Genomic DNA, 22,544 nt, shown 5'->3' on the forward strand with positions numbered 1-22,544 from the left:
GCCAGTCAGAAGAGTCTGCTGACTACTACTGCTGCTGTTTCTGCTAATGATCATGCTAAGCCTCCGGCTCCCAAGTAATTTAAGTTCATATTTATTATATTTTATCAATATTTATTTTGTTCTTGTGTTTTAATTACGTATCTTTTCTTTTTCTTTTTTTTAATGTTTTGGTCAGTTAATTAGGTAGAACACAGTTTTATCTTGAGAATGACTTTTTCCATTATGTTTTTGTTCGTACTTAATGATAAGATTGACAATGCCTAATTTTCTATCACAATAAAGTGTTTTTTCCAAGTAGTAGAAGTTCTAGTATTAACCTGGTACAGCTAGAAATTATATATGTCATTGGATCAAAAGAAAATTTAACGTACGTACTCTCAATCGGTATAATTAAATAAATACGTAGTTGTAGCTCGTAAGAAGCCTATTCTTTTGTCTATGGGAAGTTTTACAACTGAGGTTGGGGGGGGATTTAAGATTATATATGTACTGATTGAATTATATGTTTGAAGAACACAAGTGATGAAGTAAAAATGGGGGAAAAGGGAAAAAATTAAAAGAAAAAGGAAATGGCTAAAAGAATCCAAATAAGTGGTCCCCTATATATGAAGATACACCCATTCTCTATTATCTGAAACAAAATTAATATATATACAATCTAGAATATACTAATCCATAAAAAAACTGCCATAAAATCTAATATTGATTTCAAGCACATGAGATGATACAAAGCATATAAGAAACCTAACTAGCATTATCTTAATAAAAAAGTTCTCAACGAAAATCATCACATATATGCTGAGATCTAGCATATAATCTAACACATAGTAAATTAAACTTTGTGTGGGGTTCAACTAAATCAAAAAACAAAAACAATGCTATATATTTTTAGAAATTAAGCAATACTGAAAATGGATTTTTTTTTTTTTTTGGGCTAATGTTAGGGCACAAGTGGTGGGATGGCCACCCGTTCGATCATTCCGCAAGAACATCATGACCGTCCAATCTGAGAAAGGGAAAAAAGAGGAGTCCACTAATGCAGCAGTGGCTTTCGTCAAGGTAAGCATGGACGGTGCTCCTTATCTCCGGAAGGTTGATCTCAAGATGTATCGCAGCTATGAAGAGCTCTACATGGCACTTGAGAAAATGTTCAGCTCCTTCACCATTGGTACGTAAAGTAAAATTTGGTCTCATCATCCAATCTAGCCTGCTGATGTTGATTTAGGTTAATATATATATTGCACATAGCCAGTGGGATAGCCCCTTGTTATATGTTCTAAACGTTTTCTCCAAGTGGAGTTATCTTCTTGTTATTAATTTGTGTTAGAACGCTAAAACTTATTCCCCTCGCCGCTCACCATGACTTCAAAGTTTTGGTGCCCGGGCAACCCTGATTCAAATTTTACTTAGAACGTATTTCTAAAGCATATTTAAAACCGTTTCGTGGGTCCAAATTTTAGCCTATGAAAATGATGCTTAATTAACATGCTCACACACGGTGCCGTCAATGAGTTACAGAGAGATACCTTGATATTTCTGTGTTGCCTGCTATCCCCTACTCTCTTTTAGGTTTTGAACATACACCCCTCCTATATACTACAGTGCAGGTTATTCAGAGATAACTATGTGTATACGCTAATAAAATGTCTAGGGATGATAAAATGACCATGTTATGTAGCAAAGGGTGCGCGTGTATAATCAACCCTATTAATTTGGATAAGATATAATTGGTAGCCCCTACACCTGTTAATTTGTTGGCAGAATACAAAATAGAAGATATTGTATCCACTAGTTCAAACAGTAGCATGTACATGCAACATGTGATTGCCAGAGTTATGTGTTGAGTATGGGTAGCTGTTCCACTCTGGTTAATTTAGGGGGTCAGTTCTGTACGTACCCTACTGCAGTGTGTTGACATTATATCTTGCAACCATAATTAATTAATTTTGGGCGTCTTGCACATTTGAATGCATGGGATTATACTAGGCTATATATCCGGTTTTAGGCTTTAGAGGTGTACTTTATTGATTAATTGCTGTTACTTGATCTCATTGCCGGTCTAATTATTATAACTATAATATGTAGTACTTATAGATCTATACTTGAACTATATATACAGGGCTAGCTTCTTGAGGCACGTGGATTGTTCTACTATATTAGTGTAGGTCTTTGACTTTTATCACCATCATTTTCATTAGTATGTATACAAAAATAAAATGAGAGGTATGCTCAAAGATGAAAGAGAATAAGTATAAAACTTTGTTAGGGATTAATGGCAGAAAAGTTAGAAAGTCCATTTTATTATCTCAAACCATAAGTTTTTGCTTTAGCCTGTTTCCACAGATTGCATATTATGAATCGAAATATGGTCGGGTCTTAAATGTACGTCACATAAGATTTCAAACTGGATAGCTCTGATATCATCTTAGATTTTTTTAGTACTCCCGAACCTTTGAAATTATGGTAAAGCTTCTTACACAAGATCCTAGAAATGGTAAAAGGAAGAATTGATAAGAATAAGGGAACATTTAGGTAGTAGATAGATTGTGTACCCTGGCAAATCTCTTTTTTTAATGTAATATTCTCATAGCTTCAAAACGGTACAAACCTTACGTTTTATGCCTTCTTCAAATTAGGATCTACTTATTATTTTACAACTGAATAGATGCTTATTGCCGGTTGTGGCTATGATCCAACACAAGTTTTATAGACTTAATTAATATTAATTAATATTTTATGCTAAGCTATAATTGCCCTTATCTGTCCCTCTTTATTCCAAGTTTATTAATTAAGTTACTAATTACCCTCATTAATTGACTTTAAACAAACAGGAAACTGTGGGTCTCAAGGAATGAATGGGAGAGATTTCATGAATGAAAGCAAACTTATGGATCTCTTGAACGGTTCAGAGTATGTGCCCACTTATGAAGACAAGGATGGAGACTGGATGCTTGTTGGTGATGTGCCTTGGGAGTAAGTTTCCTTTATCTAATTAATTCCTTAACATTTTTTCATGCATGAAAAAAGCTTAAAACTTCGATTATAAGAAAAGTTAGATTTACTCAACTTTAAATTATGTTGAATTAAACAGAATGTTTGTTGAATCGTGCAAGCGTTTGAGGATTATGAAGGGCTCAGAGGCCATTGGACTTGGTCAGTATATTATCCTCATTTATTATTATCATTTAGTTAGCTAGTATGCAGTAATAGTCGTTTACGTCATATTTCTGTATTTTGGGGAGTAGCTGCTTTTATCTCCTAAACTACTTTATTACCACCTGCACCCTATTAACTCCAAACAACATTATTAACTTTGTGTTATATTGAGATGTCATGTGGGAATCAGGTAACAATACGCTCGTTTTAAGTAATAAAGAGTTTAGGGGACCCATATGAGACGCCCTTCACTTTCTAAAAAGGAATAAAAAAATTAAACCGAGACAAAGTATTCATCACGTAATTCTCATTTGACATCTCAAACTAACAAGGAAATAATCATTGCATACAGTTCATGGATGTAAGTGTTAATAATTTAAATAGTTTGGAATGTGTGGCCACTTACACCCAATATCAAGAGGGTGTCTAGCTTTAATTAATTAATCCTTAGTATAGGTTACATTATCATTAATCTATATATAGTGGCATAATTAACATTTTTCTCATTGATATCAGCTCCAAGGGCTATGGAGAAATGCAAGCGCCGTAGCTAAGGAAAGAACCAAAGCTTTGCTCATTCAGGATCCTGGTCAAGAAATGCCAACACTGGGCTCGAGTCCGATCTGAATTGAGCACAGCCTCATCATCTGGTATATTGTGTGTTTGCACTACGTGTTTGTTCTTACTTTATTTTCATATATATATATATGTGCATGGATATATGTTGTCAGTGCTGTAAAAGATATATGGGATTATTTTTTGTTTTATGGACAAGATGAACAAGACTCGTTTTATTCGGTGGTGTGTTTAATAACCTACCTAATCTATGTGCTATTGTATTTGGTTTGTGGCTGTAGTGAGTCTTTGTTGTATTAAAAATGTAATTGTTATCATGATCAGATTCTCTACAAGTGATATTCTAGCTTCTTGCTATTATTTTCTTGTTATCTCTCAATAGTTTTTTTTTTTTTTAATTCAAGTAGCAAGTAGAGCAGGAAACAAACCATGTGCATAGGGATGGGGCATCTCTGTAATTTATGTGTCCTTTTAATAAATTTGTGTGGTAGCCCATGTATAGTTATGTGAACGTATGTATTTACTTTTATGTATTTATCATTTGTCAACTCAGAACAATAGTGGTAGCTAGTTGCACTAGGGATGAGGAACCTCAATCAATTATTGTATTGTTTTATGCATCGAAGACTCAAGCAAGTAGATGAGGAACCTCAATCAATTAATGAGAGAAATTCTGTAGCTTGGTGATATCAAACCATATAATCTTATTTATGCATTTCCTGTATTTTGAAGGAAATTATTGGATACGGCTCATGCTTGTTTATACTGTTAGGATTGTGTCGTTAATTCTTTGTATAACTTCATGAGAATTAGATATGGTTAGAGATATGTCATGATTAGGAAATTGTGTTTCATCATGATTAGGAGTTTGAATCATATTCTAATTAGGAAGTTAGGTTAGAGATAGGGTTTTTGTTTCCCTATATATATTCTTCTATTGTTGGAGGAAAAACTAAGCAGATGAGAGAGAGCAAATATTCTTATAATCTAGGCTTCGCAGAGAGCGTAGCCTGATTCAAGAATATTGTACGAGAGACGATGGTTTCATAATCTTTATCCGTGCAAAAGATTACATCATCAGGAGAGAGTTTCGCAGTCTTTGTCCGTTCACAAGATTGTAAGGAAGGGGCTTTGGAGATAATATGAGAGTTGATTATGTATGCGAGGTTGAGAGATTGAGAGACGAGAGTTGAGTGGTTCCTCTTGTAATTCTCCCTGATACACAGTGGATTTCTCGTATTGTTGTCCGTGGACGTAGGTCGAAGTTGGTCGATCGAACCACGTAAATCTCGGTGTTCTTTCTTCTTGATTGTGTTTATTTTCTATCTTATTGATTGTGGGTTAGCTTTCGAGTTACGCAAATCGCAGTATGCGGGGAGACTGAAATTCCCCAACAGTGGTATCAGAACGACGATGATGGATTTGGGAGCGTGTTCGCAAGATAGGCGCCGTACAAAAGTAAAGATCGGCGGCGCTTACAAGAATCAAGATGAATAAAAAAAGTATTGTAGCAGGAAATACAGTAGCGGGCGACGACAAGAGCGGTAACATAGGTGGTTTTTGGTTTGTTTGTTCGCGTGCAAGAGTCGAAAAAGTAGCAGCACGTGAGGAGATTCACCCGTGTGGAAAGAAAAAGAAATTTAGCCGGTGGGGTCCACATGAAAGAATTATGAGAAGCAATTCACGTGATCTGATTGTCTAATTGTGGCCTGCTGATTTGATGTGGAGTTTTATTTGGTGTTTGGTGTTGTGGATGCACATCGGGTGGTCCAGATAGTTTTACCGAGAGATTGGTGAATCAGAGGTTGATTTCAGTGATTCAGGAGTTGATTCCTAAGTTTTAGAGTGCTCTTAACGCGATGTGAGAGTTTGATTTTTTAGATTTTGTTCAGATTGGTCAGAAAGTGCTGAAAAGTTATGATGGTGATGACAAGACAAATCTGATGGCTGATAGGGTAAACGAGTATGTGACGGATGAGACTGGTGTAGAGAATCAGATGTGATTCTAGCAATAGAGTTGTTAGCATATAATTATTCAGAGTCGTCGCAGGAGCAGTAGTTGGTTGGTGTGTAGACTCGAGGGGGATAGTGCCAAATTAGGTGGAGTTTACAAGCAGGCACAACAGAGTAACACACATGTTGATGGAGATGGTAGCATTGGACTTGAAGACGATGAGCATGCTTATTCGGTCCAAGCCAAGTGATGGAGGAGATAGAGACATCTAGCTTGTAGTGTGGAGTAGGAGAGGTGCACCGATATAATTCGAGATAAGTAATGCAGGTGGAGTACGAGGACAACAAGTGGGAGAAGACTTCTATCGAGTTTAGTTTGGGAGGAGAAGTATGGTTGATTTATTTCTAATGTTAGAGGTGGCGAAGATTTTTTGGTGCGCACGAGAGAGGTGGATGCGTCACGGCGAAGCAGATGATAGCGAGGGCCACAAGACATCCAGTTGAAGTGCAAGTGCTTTGATTTGAAGTGCGAAAGAAATAGAAGACTATAGCATGAGAGACAAAATTTCAAGACAGCGATGATATATCTTCTAGGCAGTTTGGGAATCAAATCCAAGGTGGAGATTGTTAGGATTGTGTCTTTGATTCTCTGTATAACTTTAGATAAGGTTAGAGATCTATCATGATCAGAAGATTGGGTTTTATCATGATTAGAAGTTTGAATCTTATTCTAATTAGGAAGTTAGACTAGAGATATGATACCAAGCAAAGGAGAGAGAGCCAATATTCTTGTAATCTAGGCTTAGTAGAGGGCATAGCCTGATTCGGGAATATTGTGCGAGAGGCGAGAGTTTCGTAGTCTTTATCAGTGCAAAAGATTACATCATTAGGAGAGGGTTTCGCAGTCTTTGTCCGTTCAAAAGATTGTAAGGAGAGAGCTTTGAAGATAATATGAGAGTTGATTATGTATGTGAGGTTGAGAGATTAAGAGACGAGAGTTGAATGATTCTTCTTGTAATTCTTCCTGATACATAATGGATTTCTCGTATTGTTGCTCGTGGATGTAGGTCGAAGTTGGTCGACCGAACCACGTAAATCTTGGTGTTCTTTCTTCTTGGTTGTGGTTATTTTTTATCTTATTAATTATGGGTTAGTTTCCAAGTTGCGCAGATCGTAGTAGATGGGGAGACTGAAACTCCCTAACATATACTATATCCAAGTGATTTTACTTTAAATTAAGAGTTAAAAGTGAGGACTTTTGTGGACTAAAACAATCAAGCAATCGAACCTATGCTGTTTAGAGAGATGCGATGCTTTCGAATGGTATTGTGGCGATAGTTCGCATCTTGAATCTTATGATAAATTGCTGAAGGGCCAGAGGTATCCATCATTTAAACAGGCCCATAAAGGGGTTCACGGTTAGCAGGGCATACTCGCCCAAGGGTAAAATTTGCTTGTCAACCACAGCTCACATTCTCTTCTTATTAATTCCATAATCTATGTAAGGATGCATGTAACGAGATCCTAGATCCTAATATTTTTGCTTTCATAGGAACATCATCTTTAATACATCACAGTAATTTAGGTTATGTTCTTTTTCAGTTGATCGTATTAAAATTGGTTGTCTTTTTTACTTAGTATTGAATTGTCCATCAAACCATGAATTTTGCAATTGCCAATATGTTCAACAAGCAGAAAGCAGGATAATCAAGAAATTAAAAGATAGCAAGCAGAAAATCTCTCATCATACGGTTAGCAAGACATTTAGCAGTGAATTTACATATGCAAAATGAAGTGACCCCGAGATTCCTAACTTGCAATTGCAACTGCAGTTACAATTCGCAACGACAAAAGGAAAAACAACTAAATTTGTAGCAAATTTGATTATCAGGTAATGAAAGTTAGTTTTTTTTTTTTTTTTTTTTTTTTTTAGTTAGTTTTTTTTTTTTTTTTTATTATTTTTTTGCGATAGCAGCTGCAAAATAAACCATTTCTTGCAAAATGAATTGCAGCCAATTACAGTGTACAAAACAATCCCTATATCATGCATATGCAACATTATGGCCACTGAAAGAGCATACACAAAATTCTAGACTAGTAGTTAAGAGAACCACGACACAAATCAATTCGAACCTGAATAAACCAAGATGAAATGTACAGAATCATAAACCCAATGGCCAAGCAAACAAAAGTTTAACCTAATATCATGAGATTTGACAAATAAAATATTATTTAAAATCAATGTATAAGAAGCAATTAACATATCATCCTCTCAATAATTTCCAAGATGAACAAAAAAGCTACGGAGGACAAAAAAACGAACAAGCAGCGAAAAATGAGTGCTCAGCTACAAGAACCAGCAGCAACACCACAACCACAAAAGCAAAACTTGCCTGCAGATTGCTCAAGTATTTACTCATCAACTGAGCTCGCCATTTGCGCCATTTTGAATCCTGATATTTCTTCGCATTGATGAGCACCTCGGCCAAATAATTTCCTTCAGAAGCATACTGTATGTTGTGCCTTTTAAAGAAATCCATTGCCACTTCATTAGTTCCAAATCTATTAAGCACAATCCCCTTTGAGCTTAGCAACTTCACATCCTCCACTGACCTAATGATGCACTCCATGAAATTTGCATAATTTGTGAAGTATTTGCCAACATCAGGGAAGCACTGCTCAAACACAATAATGTTTTTAAAGAGAGATTTAGAATAATCATAGACTTGCAATGGGGGTATCTCGATTCTTCCATCATTAAATGTTACATCCAAGCAGCATTCCGCATTCTCTTTCTTCACAAATTTGATACCAAACCTTATCAAATTTGTTGCACTCGATATCCACTCTGATGTTGTTTTGGCTGATGATTTGTATTTTCTCGGAATCAGAGATGAATGAAAGAGATGCAGAAGATGGTGTATTTGATTAGCAGGAAGTGTTGTGAATGCTTTGGACTTGTTCGGATGGATATCGTGAAAGAGCTTCAGTGCGAGACTAGCAAGGTCCAAATTTTTGTCTCTCGGGGTTTTGATGTAATCAAGAATGGTTTGAATGACAAAAAAAGGCATCTGGTTTTCAAGTTTCAAAAGATCAAAAACTACAAGGTTCCATATCCATGACATCCCTAGCAAAGGATCATCTATATCCTCTTCCCCTTTTCCAATTTCCAATTCTACTCTCCCTGCATCAGTTTCTAATTTAGCCTTCCCCTTACCATCCTCTATCACAACCACAACTTCATCTTCCACCTCCTCAACCTCATCATTCTCCACTTGCTTCAACAGGAGATAGATAATAAAACAACCATCCATCAACATAATGGAAGCAAGTCTTTTAGAATCCACATGGTACAAATTCTCCGAGTAACAACTCCTCACTTCACTATCCAATGCTTTAAGAGCCACAAGACACTCATCCAAGATTTGGCTAGCACGATCATGATTCTTATGGCGAGAAAGGAGATGGCGAACACATCGCCATTTGTGATCTTGCATAGCTTTCATTGTGCCTCTAGGATTAGAGAAGTTATGGTAAGGGCCTATTGAGACAACAAGAGGAGTGTACTTGCTCTGATCATCGACATTGTTCTTTAGTGTTTTTGGGAACTTGAATATTGTGCAGGGTTTCGATGGTTCAGAATTAGGACGCACCTGATTCAAACTTTGCCTAACTGTTGTAATCCATGAGTTGTGATCTATGTCGACTGTGTGGTCCTTGATCATGTAGTGATATCCCGAGTGAGACCTAGGAAGTTTTTCGTCTTTAGTGTTTTGAACGGGAAGGTTGAACTTGGCGGGAGTTGGAGGGGCACAATTGAGAGGAATTGGGTAGGTGTTTGGTTCACTCATGGTGTTGATCCTGAAAGAATGATTGAATGAAGATTCTATTTCTGTTGAGCTTCTTGAGGTATCACCAATTAAATAAACTACACCTACTAAGGTCCAGATGATAAGACAAAGTAGGAACTAGGTCATTTACATTGAAGTAATTCCACTACCTGCTAATGCCCCATCTAATGGTCTTCTTTGTTAATATAAACACAATCATTAACAAAGAAAGAAAAAGGAAATAATGAGGCAAATGATAAGCCTTAAAAAAATGGCCGGCTGATATTTGGCTTGTGCGGTTCATTGCCCCTTAAGTAACTTGGCATTAATATTTAAGAACAAATCACAATCAATCAACGTCTATAGAAGACAACATTTATATGAGAAATGGCACAAATGTTTAGAGCACTGATAGATAGAAGAAAAAAAAATACAAATATGTAACACCAAATAGTTCAAATTTAGCAATGATATGGTGAATTTTTCTAGTCCTTTATATTTCACCTGTCCCGTTCATGCCAAATAGCTTTCTGAGTATTTCTTTAGCAATTAAAATCATGATATACTAAACTAATTGAAGAATTACTTAATAGCCTTTCATCAATTTTTTCACAAGTTTACATATGAAACACGCAGAAAACGCCTTCTGCGTATACCCATCTGATTGAGTTCCTAGATGATGATCCCTAATGGTGGTTGATATATGAAATTAACCAATTGTCCACCTGATTTCAGAGGAGTTTACTATTTAGGGTTTTTTTTGTTGGTTTGTAAAGGAGCCAAGTCATTATATTCATAGGTGCAGCAGCAATCGACATGGAGGTGCTTTTTCTCAAAATGTTTTTGATGTGACAAATATCAACAAATCACAGCATATGCCATATGCTAGCAAAAAATGCAGGTATATAAATCGTCAAATGAACATTAAACTCTATTAAAAGGTTTGAGTGAGTAGAGTTTAAACTCTATTAAAGGCTTGAGTGACTAGATTGAAGACTATGGTAGTCTAAAACTGTCAAACACTTGAAAAGAATTATAATAGATCAGCAAAGGAAGTAATTTGATATAAAAGTATATGAATCCTAGCAATTGAAGATGAGGCAAGAAGACAAAGCTATCAACTGGATATGCCAAGTATTAGGGATTTGCGGTTCTAAATCAGACCTAACCCAACAGTAATGATCACAATTCATCAATTGTGTTTAAGGGAATAATAATGGGGAAGCAAAAAGAAAGGAAAGAACTCAAAAAATGAAAAAAAGAAACTCCCTGCATTAGAGGATGAAGAAAAAAGTAGAAGCAAAAGAAACATGGTCCTAGTCAGCCATTCCATATATGCATGCTGAAATCATGTCCTACATCCAATATTTTTCTCCATAATCTCATTGTAAGCCTCAAGAGCAACATATTCAAGTAAAAGAAACCTCTCTCAAATGCATACATGCAAAAGAACTCGCCATGAAAAAAAAGGAAATGCAAAGACATAACTCCAGAAGCCAAGTCGCCTAGCAATCGAGAATTCATAAGTGTAGATGAGATGAAACAAAACAATGCACCTTGAAACTGTCTGAAGAAAGGCTCAATAACAGGAATTGCAAGTTGAACCTTCTAAGAATCTCCACACATGTCATTGATGAACATAAACACCAAAGCAATATCAACCATGGAAGAAACAGTCCAACCATAGAATTTGTATAAAACCCTTCAGAACATCAAAACCACCATACATCTTCCATAAGATTTTCCAAGATGCTCCAAATAATATAGACATGGTTTAAGACACTCACACTTAATTCTATAAAAACCCTAATTATCATAAGTTGACATATATAATAGTTTCTAACTGAGACAGGCAAAATGTAGCTTGCCTAACAACTATTCAAAGCATTGTCTATTTGGACAACTAATACAAACTTCTACAGTAAAATTAACATGGAAATAGACTGAATTTCACACCTACAAACTGTTGGATGTTGATCAATGTAGGCAATAAAAACTGCCTTAATCCCAAAAATTGAGAAGTTCGTCTGCAGGACTTCGCCTGCGTCTAAAGCTCGCAAGAACAAAGCTCATTCTACTTGTTCGCCTGCATCAAAAAGGCAAAGTCAAGCACGCTTGAATGCTTGACCCCGCAGGCGAAACGAAGTTCGCCTGCGCAGTAGACTTCGCCCCGAAAGGATTTAAACTCGCCTGAAAGTTTGACTCGCCTGCACGAGTTATGCTCGCCTAAACGCTCTGTTCATCAGCTAGCAAATTAGCTAAACTTGCCTAAATGCTTCTCTCGCCTGCACGAGTCCTGCAGAAGGTCCACCCGCACGAACCAAGCTCGCCTACAGGGTTTAAGCTCGCCTAAACGCTTAAGGGGTTCGCCTGACAACCTCGCTTGTTCTCCTAACTCGCCTGAGCATTCAACCCGCACGTTAGCTCGCCTAGCTCGCCTGCTAGCTCGTCTGAGCGGTTTTTAACCGATTGCTTGATTTGTGGGAGTGGTTACGCCCACTTCCCACGATTTGAGGGGTTGGTTACCACCATCCTTCTCTATAAATAACCTCGGACGGCTACAGAGAGGGGATCCTAGATTTGTATCTCTTGACTATCGGATTTTAGCTCTTGAGATCTTGGATTTGGCTCTAATTCTCGGCTCTTTGCAAATTCTTACATTTTAGCCTTTCGAGATAGAAATCTCTTGGGTAATTGGTTCTTTTGGGTGATAAAAGAACCGATCTTTGAGCATTCGGTCTTAATTCAAGCTCGGGTATTCGAACTCAATCCATAGAACTACTACCACGCGCTGAAGTTTATCCGCAATTTCGATCGAATCGTCCAAGGGAAGCAAGCTAGACGTAAGCATTCGAGGGAGACATCCTATCGCTATCGAAGAACCCACGTTAAACAAGAAAGAATCAAATTAATTCCTTTCGCTTCTGTGTAATTTGATTCTTTATTTGTAACACACATTCAATTAATACAAATCGTTTTAGAACCAATTTTACATCAAACAATCACACAATCAACTTGGTTTGATTAATAACAAATGTTCATATGTATTTGATAATGTTTCGAGATGAAATATACAGGTCATACAAAGTGATGCAAGACAACAAGTTAACCACAGTTAATCCTAAAAACATATCATAGGCTAAAATTAACTTTGAGCATATGGGAGTGACTGTCTATCTATTATGAACCTATAGAAACAAATGAAATTTGATTTGGAGGTATATAGCTCAAGATATTAGTGTTTTTGTGAGACAGTGTCAAAACAATCAGTACTACCGGACGTCTAACAACCCAAAGCAAATGGCTAAAAACACGCACAGGTCATAACTTTTAACTCGATTAACAAAATCTCTATTATAATATATATTTTAAAAAACTCTCCACATACTCTACAAGATGAAACTAATATTCTCAGGTTTATTTGAACAACTGTCTGAAAGCTTCGAACAAAAGTCTGACATCTATCAGACAGAAAAATGGTTCTTAGAAAACATTGTCGTGGATTTTTTTAGTTTTCTGAATGTAATCTGAGTTGTTCACTAAGAGGCCTATATAACCTATTCTAGGGTTGTTTTTCTACAGATCTTGAGCAAGAAGAGCTTCATTGACAGAAAGAAAAGGAGAGGATTCCTTTAGGATCCGAAGGAGATTTCCACTACTATTACCGTCAATTGGCATCATGGATTTTGTGCACATCCTTGGAGTTGTTCGCAACATCACATCGGATCCTTCGTGGAGTGCATCCAGCCCTAGAATCATCATCATCATTCTTCCATATCTTCACTAGAAATCATTTGGAGAACGATCTTAATCAAAAAGGACTACAATATCTTTCTAATTGTGTTCAAACGATATTCTTTTTTGTAAACACTTTTTCTACAATCATGTGATTAGTCGCTTTTGTACAACATACTCAAGCTGGTGTTAATTGAGAAATTGGTGATACTAGCTAAGGCTGGGGCTACACTTGTATGGTAGGATCTTTGGCAGAGACGACTAGATTAGGGGGAATCTAGGGGACAGTCTTGCAATTGTTTACTAGATTGAGTTGTGGTCCAAAAATTCCTTCATACTAGAGCGGAAGCCCCTTTTGACCAGGAATAGTGGATGTAGAATTTATCCTAACCGTGATAAAAACCTTGTATCTTTGTGGTTGTGACTGCTCGCCCTTTATTTATTTCCGCTACATAATTCTTCGATAGGTTTTAATTCTCAAAAAAAGTGTGCAACCCTATTCAACCCTCCCTTCTAAACTTGCATATAGATCCTAACAAAACATCATGAAGATAAAAATAATGTAACATTTATTTATCTATCGGAGAACACCAAATTCTCTGAAGCCTCTAATGTCATCAGATTTGGCCATCAGATACATAAACAACATTTCAAGGAGGTCATAAGGGTCATCAACTTCTCATCCACTGTAATACTTGAGATCCTTAAACTTTATATAGAGAGCGAAAGTAAGAAAATGCTGCAAAGAAAGACTGCTCAATTACAAGCAAGAGTAGCAACACGGTAAACAGGATTGTGACACCTGTCCAATAGTTGCTGAAATAGACACGTGCTAGTCCTGCCCGCCACCTTCTCCACTTTGATTCATGGTCTTTCTTAACATTGGTAAAGATATCTGCTAGATAATTTCCATCAGAAGCATAGTGCAAGTGATTTTTGCGGCAATTGAAGAGATTCGCCAGTACCTCATCAGTCCCAACCCTGTTCACCAAAATCTCTTTCGAGTCAAGCAACTTTGCATCCTCTTCAGCGGCAACAATGCACTGCATGAATGCTGCATAGTTCATAATATACTTCCCCACGTCAGGGAAACTCTGCTCATACACAATAAGGTTCTGGAAAAGGGAATTTGAGTAGTCATAGACTTGCAGTGTCGGAATTTGCAATACTCCATCGTTGTATGTTATATCCAAGAAGCTCTCAGATGTCTCTTTCTTCACAAGCTTGATGCCAGTCCTTTTGAGCTCCATAGCACTTGGAATCCACTTCCGTGAAATTGGTGCAATAGATTTGTATTTGTAAGGTACAAGAGATGTATGAAACAGATGCAGTAGGTGATGGATTTGACTTGCTGGCAATTTAGTGAATGATTTGGATGCATAAGGATGAATACCACGAAAAAGATGAAGTGCAAGATCTACAAGGACAAGATTTTTATCTCTCGGAGTCCTTATGATGTCAAATATGGTTTGAATGATAAAGAAAGGAATTTGGTTTTCGACTTTCAGTAGATCGAATATCACAAGCTTCCATAGCCATAGCATCCCAATTAAAGGACCTCCAATCTTCTCTTCTTCCTTCCCCATCTCCAATTCAACCTCCATCACCTTCTCCTTTCCCTTCACTTCCTCTTTGTTACTCTCTTCCTCTACTTCACTATCAAAACTCTCATTCTCCACTTGCATTAATAAGAGACGGATGATGAAGCACCCATCCATCAACATGACAGAAGCAAGCTTTGGTGGGTCGAAACTGTTTAACTCTCCTGCATAGCAATTTCGCACATCACCATCCAATGCCTTAAGTGCCATCAAGCACTGGTCCAAGAGCTGGCTTGCACTCTCTTGACTTTTATGGCGTGAAAGTAGGTATCTCACACAACGCCACTTATGCTCATGCATAGCACGCCCTGTGCCGCTTTGTTCAGGAAAGTAGTTATATGGGCCAATAGTTGCAACAGTTGGATAGAATGAATTAACAGCACCACCACCATGTTTGATGCTCTCTGGGACTCGAAAAATGGTGCACGGTTGATCATGATGGACCTTTGGGCGCGCTTCATTCACCTTTTCCCGCACGGTATTGATCCATTCATTTTCGTCAATGTCCACTTTAAATTCAGTGACGAAACCTTCTTCTGTGAATTTTTTTGATATATACTTATATTTAGGGAGTGCAGGTTGTGCATAGTGGAGAGGGATCGGGTAAAGGCTTGGTTCAGCCATAATTTGGTATCTATGACTACAATTCTACCGATAACACTTGGTTGATCACTTAAGAGCATCTCCTATTTAACAAACTAGTTCATGAAAAGACTAATAACAAGACAAAGTACAGCTTTAAGATTCTCGGTATTGTTTACATCAAAGTAACATCACAACCTGCTACTGGTGTTTCACACTATAGCTTGTCTTTGATAAATGAGACAAACAGATGGTTCTATTCTGATACTATACATATCCAATTAGAGTGAAGTACGTTTAGCAAAATTATATAAAAAAAACAATGATGACTGTGTTATTTTTGGGATTGTACTTGGTCAATAAATAACAATCAGATCATCAGCCGGCCAAAATTTGTCACATTTGTCTGGCCTTTTACTAACATCAAAACCACTTATCCTTGCTAACAGAAATCATCAGAACCAGGCACCCAAAAGATAACAGTCACAACAATCCACACAAATAAATCATTCCAACTGTATGTTACGAGAATTTTTTGCACCTCAACGTACGTTTTCATTCGCCAAATAATTCTCAAAAGAGTTAGTGAACCATCAGGTTGTTAAGCTGATTCATGTGATACTTTAATTAGTTATAAATGGAAAACTTGCAATCCACAAGGTGCATGGATAAAGGGTGTGCTGCCTCCTTCGAACTGATAACATAAAAATAACGATACTTAAGAATTGGTTGCACTAGAGTCGACAAATTATAAATAAGGATTCTCAAGAACACTGGAGGCTACATTAGATTAACACTGAGCGCAATATTAGGACTATGTCTAGAGGGAAAATATTATATAGAAGGTTCAATAAAAGTGGGGTTCCATTAAGGACCTCAATTATAAGCAATTGCCTACTTGGAAAAAGATTGTATAACAATTATAGAAGGTTCATTATGAAGGTCAGATTGGGCAAAAATTGTGCCTGTGTGAGGAGAAATCTATAGATTGGTTATACCCACCTTTTGCAATATCGAAATCAACAAAATTTTAAGCTCAATGCGATCCATAATTTTCTAAAAATATTGAAATTGACAAAATACCTGGCTTCTACAACTAGAATCCTGTTTCTGACAAGATAAAACCTGAGAAAATTATAGGAATCAGGCGAAAAAATTAGCTACAAATGGAGTTAAACAAAGAACAAATCTTTAGAATTAGACATATCCACCTTCTGCAAATTTCCGCAGCAAGGGACCACATTTTACCCAAAAATCTTTTTCTAGTCCTCATCGCTAAAGAAAATGACGACGAAGAACATCGCCGCTTGAGTTGTTGACTCAATCTATGTGATAACGTCATTGAATCTGTTTCAAAGATTGAACTTTTAATAGCAAGATCAAGAAATCGAGCCACAATCAAATCGCCTCTAGTTTGCCAAAGAGAAATGTGATCATTAATTGGGCGCCAGATAAATGAACAGTTAATTTCATGTGGAATAGTTTCTATTTAAAGTAGAATTCTAAATAATTTTAATTTATCTCTTTGATGTCGGAATACCAATTTAAACCCTAATTTAACGTAAAAGACCTTTTTAGAAATTATAAAAAGAGAATGTACCAGAAGAATGGAGAGCGGAGCGTCCCTTGGTGTGGGAGAGTTTGAGTGAGAGCTCCACAGTGGGAGAGGAGGCGAGAGAGCGAGAGATTGGGCTTTTGCAACTTTTGGAGAGCAATTGGGCTTGCAACTTTTAACATATATAAAAGCCCGTCATAATTTCCGAGTAACAGCGTCTAGCCGAATTCTTTTCATTTGTAGACACATTGGGCTTGCAACTTGAGATCTAGATTTTGGCACTGAAGCCCATGTTGTCCCTATTTCGCCATAAATGCACCATTCCCCTTATAAAGTTAAAGAAAAATAATTTATAAGGACCAAAAATATAGGACATGTGTGTCCCTATTGCATAATGAGCATGTCATGCCAGCTCATTATGCAAATAGGAAGGGGACATCTCACATGTCGGGACATCTCACATGTCCATTCCAATGATCTCATATTTTGGGTCCCTGTAGGCTGTAGCCGCGCTCAAAGTTAAAACATGAAAAATATTAATTGTACTACAAGACTAATACTACTCTTAGAAGTTAGAATTCATAGAAACTCATAATTTCTATTTAAAATTTACAAAAAAAAAAAAGATTTTATTTTTCATAGTAGTACAAGTATAATATCACTCTAATGTACAATTATCACTACTCTTTTCAATACATTGCTAATGATGATTAATTATGATGGAGATCGTAAAGGGTGACAGTACACAATAAATTTATGGTCCTTTTCCTTCCCCTTCTTTCCGTTGTTATTTTAAATTTTAACAAATATCAAAAGTTATGGATTGTTTTTTTTTCCCCCGTAAGAAACCATCATAACCTTTTCCTACTGTAACGATCCCATTTTTATGTTGCCATTTCCGACAAACTACATTGATTTCTTAATATAATTATGAATTCTTGTAGTTATTTGAATAAAATTGAACAGTGATATTTTTTTCCCGTTAACTTCAAATTTTTTAAGACCATTCCGCGAACCTTACTTATAATTGGCTCGCAAACCTTATTTATAATTTGCTCGCTAACAACTTGGTTCTTAAGAACTAGACATTTTCTTAAATGAGCTTCGCATTTTTCCTCAAAATAAAAAACAACAATCACGGATCTAAAATCATAGAACAGGAGCGTTGCTAGAATATCAGATGAACAAGGCCTCTGTGAGGAGCAGAGCTACAACTGTTTAACACCGGTATAACAATTAGGGCCTTCGCACCGAAAGAATTTAGTTCAAATTAAATGTTTCTCAGAACCAATTTGGTATAATCCTTATTTTGAAAGTACAGCAGAAAAACATGCAGGCTACAAATTTATTCATCCTACAAATTTTGAAGCCCTGATAGCGAAGTTTGCCATTACTGAACACCACCAAAGCAACCCGCAACAATCATTGATACAACAAACAGTAGGCCGTCAAGGCTAAATCCTAATGTCAAGTAAAGAAAAAGGAAAAAAGAAAAGAACAGAAACACAACCGAGTCATCAGAAAAGAACTGGTACAGAGTTGGCATTATCGACCAAGGTGCACACTGCAATTGGTTAGCTTAAATCTCTTCCTCTTTTCATCATCAGATGGCTGCAAGTGAAAGAAAAGGCAAGTCAGTTTAGAGGGGAAAGAAGAACATTAACATTTTATTGAGAACAAACGAGCATTAATCAGTTCACCTGTTGCATAAGGAACTGGGGCACCTGAACCCTCTTAGAACCATCTGCTAGGCGCTTGGAAGGGAAATGGTTCCCTACGGCAGAATAGTCACTGAGAACCTAAAAGAGTTCCACCATCAATCAGAGAATTATTAGTTAATGCTAAACATGCACATTTTTATGTATTTCTTTAAAACTGGAAGAAACATTGTCAAAAAAAAAAACTTGTGGACATCGGGTCATCGACCAAATTAAACTGGAGACCACGCATGACATTTGCATGATAATCCCATAATCCTTAGCCAAGCATGGAAGAATGCAAGCGGAAAGGAAATTAACCTAACTATTTGAACAGGAACTGCATTGTAGTCTTTTGAGTGTAATAACAATATATTATAGGTTAGAGGACAGGGGTTACAAAAAGTAGCATTTCTCAAACAAGTTGGTATCAATAAAATGTATACACAGTGAAGCTAAGAACTGAACCTGTGGTGAAGCAACAATTTGGGTATTTAAATGAAACCCAGGACAGTTATCTTTTAGACTGATATATGAATTCAAGACCATGAACCAATGCTGCATGCTATCAAAACCTTATAATTATTAAATATACATGGGCCAGGCACGATTCTGTAAATAGACATACCACACAGGACTGAACCTATGGTGAAGCAACAATTTGGGTATATAAATGAAAACCAAAGACGGTTATCTTTTAGTTTGATGTATGAATTCAAGACTATGAACCAATGCTGCATGTTATGAAAAGCTTATAATTATTAAATACATGGGTCAGGCACAATTCTGTAAATAGACATACCACACAGTACTGTAAAGGAGTCTTGTGCTCAAAACATTTAAGTAGTTTTACATCTACATTTTTGTGCAGAAAACAATGTAATAAAATTTATAGATAGGACAATACCTTGTTATGAATTTCTCCAATGAGCATATCTTGACAGCCAGAGGCATGAATATTTTTCAAGTTAGGACACTCGATCATCAATGTTTCTGCAAAAAGGTCGGAAAACTTGTTAACCACATCATAACTTTGATTTTCTACGAGCTGTTCTAAACATCAAGAGTGACCTACTAAATTACCTGGATTCAAATTTGTACATAAATTTAAGTTAAGATCGTTAAGCTGTGGGCAGTTCAGGTATAAGGCCTGCAACATTTATCAAGAGATCAGAAAACATTCCAGAAGACAAAACGTATAAATGTTTTCTATGCATTTATCTTACATCTAAACCTGAACAACCCCACAAACTGAGTTTCTTCAAACGTCCATGTTTGATAATTAGTTTCTGATAAATTGGCAGTGGCTTTGCACTTTGTAATTTCTGACACTTTTTAGTTTCTCCACTGATCAATTCATTATCTTCAGTACTTCCTCTTTGAAAACTAAGATCAGAAATGCTCATCCCACAATCAAACAGCTGAAGAAATGGCAATTGGGCTGCAGCAAACTGGATACCACCTGAAATAGATTCAGTTATATGATAAGAAACCTAAGATGAAGTGTAAACATGAGCAAGGAACACGGAAGCACCAAATGCATTTAAAGAGAGAATTACTTGAGGTAATATTAGGACAAAGAGCTAAGAAAAGTCTAGAAAGAGTCTGAGGAAACACGTTGCATATCATTCCGATGCCACTATCACTTATGCTTGACCTGAAATAATAACAAAAAATAACATAAGAACATAAACCATCTAGGATGAGGCATTCATTCTTAAGAGCAAGAAGATGCATACCCGCTTAAATCAAGCAACTCTAAACTTGCATAACATGAAACTATAGCAGCCACAGATGCATCAGTTATTTTTGAACCAAGAACCAGTGACAGCATTCGCAGACTCCTAAATGATTAAGGAGAAATCATTATTTAGAAACTCAACCAAACGACAAAGCATATAATTGCATTCAGGTTGAATTGGTTTGTCGAATATGAATTGACGCTTATTTGTGATTATAACCATCCCAGATGACTATTCAACCTAGGAAATAGGAATTAAAATAACACAAAAGCAAATCATAAATTTCTGATGTAACTACCTCAAGTTTGCTCCGACAAGAGCAAGAACAGCATCATTGCAAAGTTGGATTGACGAAACATGAATGTTTCTTAATCGAGAACATGTCCTCCCAAGACTATCCATCATTGCAACAAGATCTGTAGAGTCATTCTCTTGCCGAGTAAAATCAAGAGAAATCTCTTTAAGATTAGGACAACTGATGACCTAGGAAGAAAATGAGGAAGCAATTAAGGAACATACACGAAGTAATAAAATTCTGACTGCAATTGAGAGAAAAACAATTGCCAAAGATGCTCACTGTCTTAGAAATACAAGAAAGATCGGAAAGCCATAGAGTTGACAAGCTTGATGAACAGATATTAAGAGAACCTAGGTTGCTGCAACCATCAATTTTAAGGACTGAAAGGCTCCGTTTCTCAGAAATAAAACGAGCCAATTCATCCCTACAATAGAAATATAGCGCACGTGAATTAAGTGTAAAAGTCTATAATATTTGAGATATGCTTACTAATAATTGTTAAACATTTGAGAAGACACCAGTTTACAAACATAATAGGACTATGAACAAAAGAATATTCATGAAATCATTACACTTGTTACACATGTCAGTAGAAAGCAATCAAAGATTGAACAGAAATATGAATCAGACAACCTTGCACAGAATAAGTTTTTACGAACATACCCAGTGATTCGATTGGCAGCAGTGCCTGTGATTTTCATCTCAAATGCTTCTAAATTAGGGCACGAGAATGCGACACAAGCTAAAACAGTAGCATCTGCATCACTGTACAGTATCACAAGAAGAAAATTTATCAGAAAACTTTTGCCATTTATTTGTTTTCATCTACTGTATTTAGGTAAGAAAAAAGACAGCAACTTTGCCCAGAATAATCAGATAGCAGTTGCATTTGCAAGCGATGAATTAAACCATTTTTTCACTATTATCAGTTCTATCTGATCTATCTTGGTCAGACTTTATATGCATTATAATGATAATTTTTGTCAATAAATTATATAAGTAAATTAAAGAGAAATTTTGCGGGGGGAACTATAATCAATGCCATTGCAGGATCTGGCTCTAGAAATATTTGAAAATACAATTAAACAAGCAGATCAAATAGATCATCAAAAGGCACATCAAAAAGCCTTTTTGATCTCAAGATCCATCATTTCCACTGTCATCCAAATCTCAAAACCCCAGATCCATGGTTAACCACTGGGATTCAAAGGAGATCTAGAAAATTCAGCTAAATTCCATCAAAACCATTTTTAAGAAAACAAAAAAAAAGTAGAAAATGAGCAAGATCGCTGTATTCTGATCTCCTCATGATCTATATTTTATTTTGATTAAGTCATTTAAAGTCATTTCTTTTAATCAGTCCACAACCTTTCCATCGTTAGGGTTAATCTCACGAGCCCAGCACACTTGTGGAGAACAGATCCAACAAATCCAATCTGCGATTTAGGGGAGACTTTAAGCTTAACCTCCTCCGCGGAGATCCACACCCTCTTAATAACATCCCTCCACCCTTTACACACCGCCGCCGCCCCCATCAGCTCCTTGGGCGACAATCGCCTGAGGATCTCCGCGAGGCACGATACCGGGAGGGCCCCACCGGTCACAGGCACCTGCTCCGGCACCCGCCGACCACCGCACCCAGACCCCAGCGGGGCCCACCCAAGCGCCGCGGCAGCTACAACTGCGGCCGCTGCGGCCTCCCCAAAAAGGGCCACGTGTGCACCGTCGCCGGCCCCGCCCCCACCTCCTCCTCATCCGTGGACCCCACCACACCCCTCCCCCTCCAAGATCCGACCTCCGCCTCCGCCGAGCCCTCTCC

At 37.0% G+C, this 22,544-nt stretch overlaps 4 protein-coding genes across 4 annotated transcripts in view; 1 reads left to right on the forward strand and 3 right to left on the reverse strand.

The window, feature by feature from the left end:
• LOC109834638 (auxin-responsive protein IAA30-like) overlaps positions 1 to 4,049 on the forward strand; it is a 4,264-nt gene extending 215 nt beyond the window's left edge. Inside the window, exons 2-6 of the mRNA XM_020402671.1 lie at positions 6 to 74; positions 945 to 1,168; positions 2,832 to 2,973; positions 3,092 to 3,153; positions 3,673 to 4,049. Of these exons, the coding sequence (XP_020258260.1) occupies positions 6 to 74; positions 945 to 1,168; positions 2,832 to 2,973; positions 3,092 to 3,153; positions 3,673 to 3,710 (535 nt within the window). The 3' untranslated portion in view covers positions 3,711 to 4,049. The remainder of the gene's footprint in view (positions 1 to 5; positions 75 to 944; positions 1,169 to 2,831; positions 2,974 to 3,091; positions 3,154 to 3,672) is intronic.
• Positions 7,883 to 17,113, reverse strand: LOC109833043 (UPF0481 protein At3g47200-like). Its single transcript, XM_020400581.1, has 4 exons — positions 17,034 to 17,113; positions 16,645 to 16,780; positions 16,517 to 16,558; positions 7,883 to 9,546 (listed from the first exon to the last, which is right to left on the reverse strand). Exons 2-4 carry the CDS (start codon positions 16,773 to 16,775, stop codon positions 7,986 to 7,988), a joined length of 1,734 nt encoding a protein of 577 aa, XP_020256170.1. The 5' UTR covers positions 16,776 to 16,780; positions 17,034 to 17,113; the 3' UTR covers positions 7,883 to 7,985.
• On the reverse strand, positions 9,551 to 16,623 carry LOC109833044 (UPF0481 protein At3g47200-like). Its single transcript, XM_020400582.1, has one exon. It carries the CDS (start codon positions 15,473 to 15,475, stop codon positions 13,955 to 13,957), a length of 1,521 nt encoding a protein of 506 aa, XP_020256171.1. The 5' UTR covers positions 15,476 to 16,623; the 3' UTR covers positions 9,551 to 13,954.
• On the reverse strand, positions 18,233 to 22,343 carry LOC109833045 (F-box/LRR-repeat protein 17). Its single transcript, XM_020400584.1, has 11 exons — positions 22,094 to 22,343; positions 21,389 to 21,490; positions 21,005 to 21,149; positions 20,726 to 20,910; positions 20,425 to 20,529; positions 20,245 to 20,342; positions 19,912 to 20,147; positions 19,769 to 19,835; positions 19,593 to 19,678; positions 18,689 to 18,787; positions 18,233 to 18,599 (listed from the first exon to the last, which is right to left on the reverse strand). Exons 1-11 carry the CDS (start codon positions 22,258 to 22,260, stop codon positions 18,534 to 18,536), a joined length of 1,356 nt encoding a protein of 451 aa, XP_020256173.1. The 5' UTR covers positions 22,261 to 22,343; the 3' UTR covers positions 18,233 to 18,533.

This window comes from Asparagus officinalis, chromosome 3, assembly GCF_001876935.1.
Source record: "Asparagus officinalis chromosome 3, Aspof.V1, whole genome shotgun sequence".
Lineage (NCBI taxonomy): Eukaryota > Viridiplantae > Streptophyta > Magnoliopsida > Asparagales > Asparagaceae > Asparagus > Asparagus officinalis.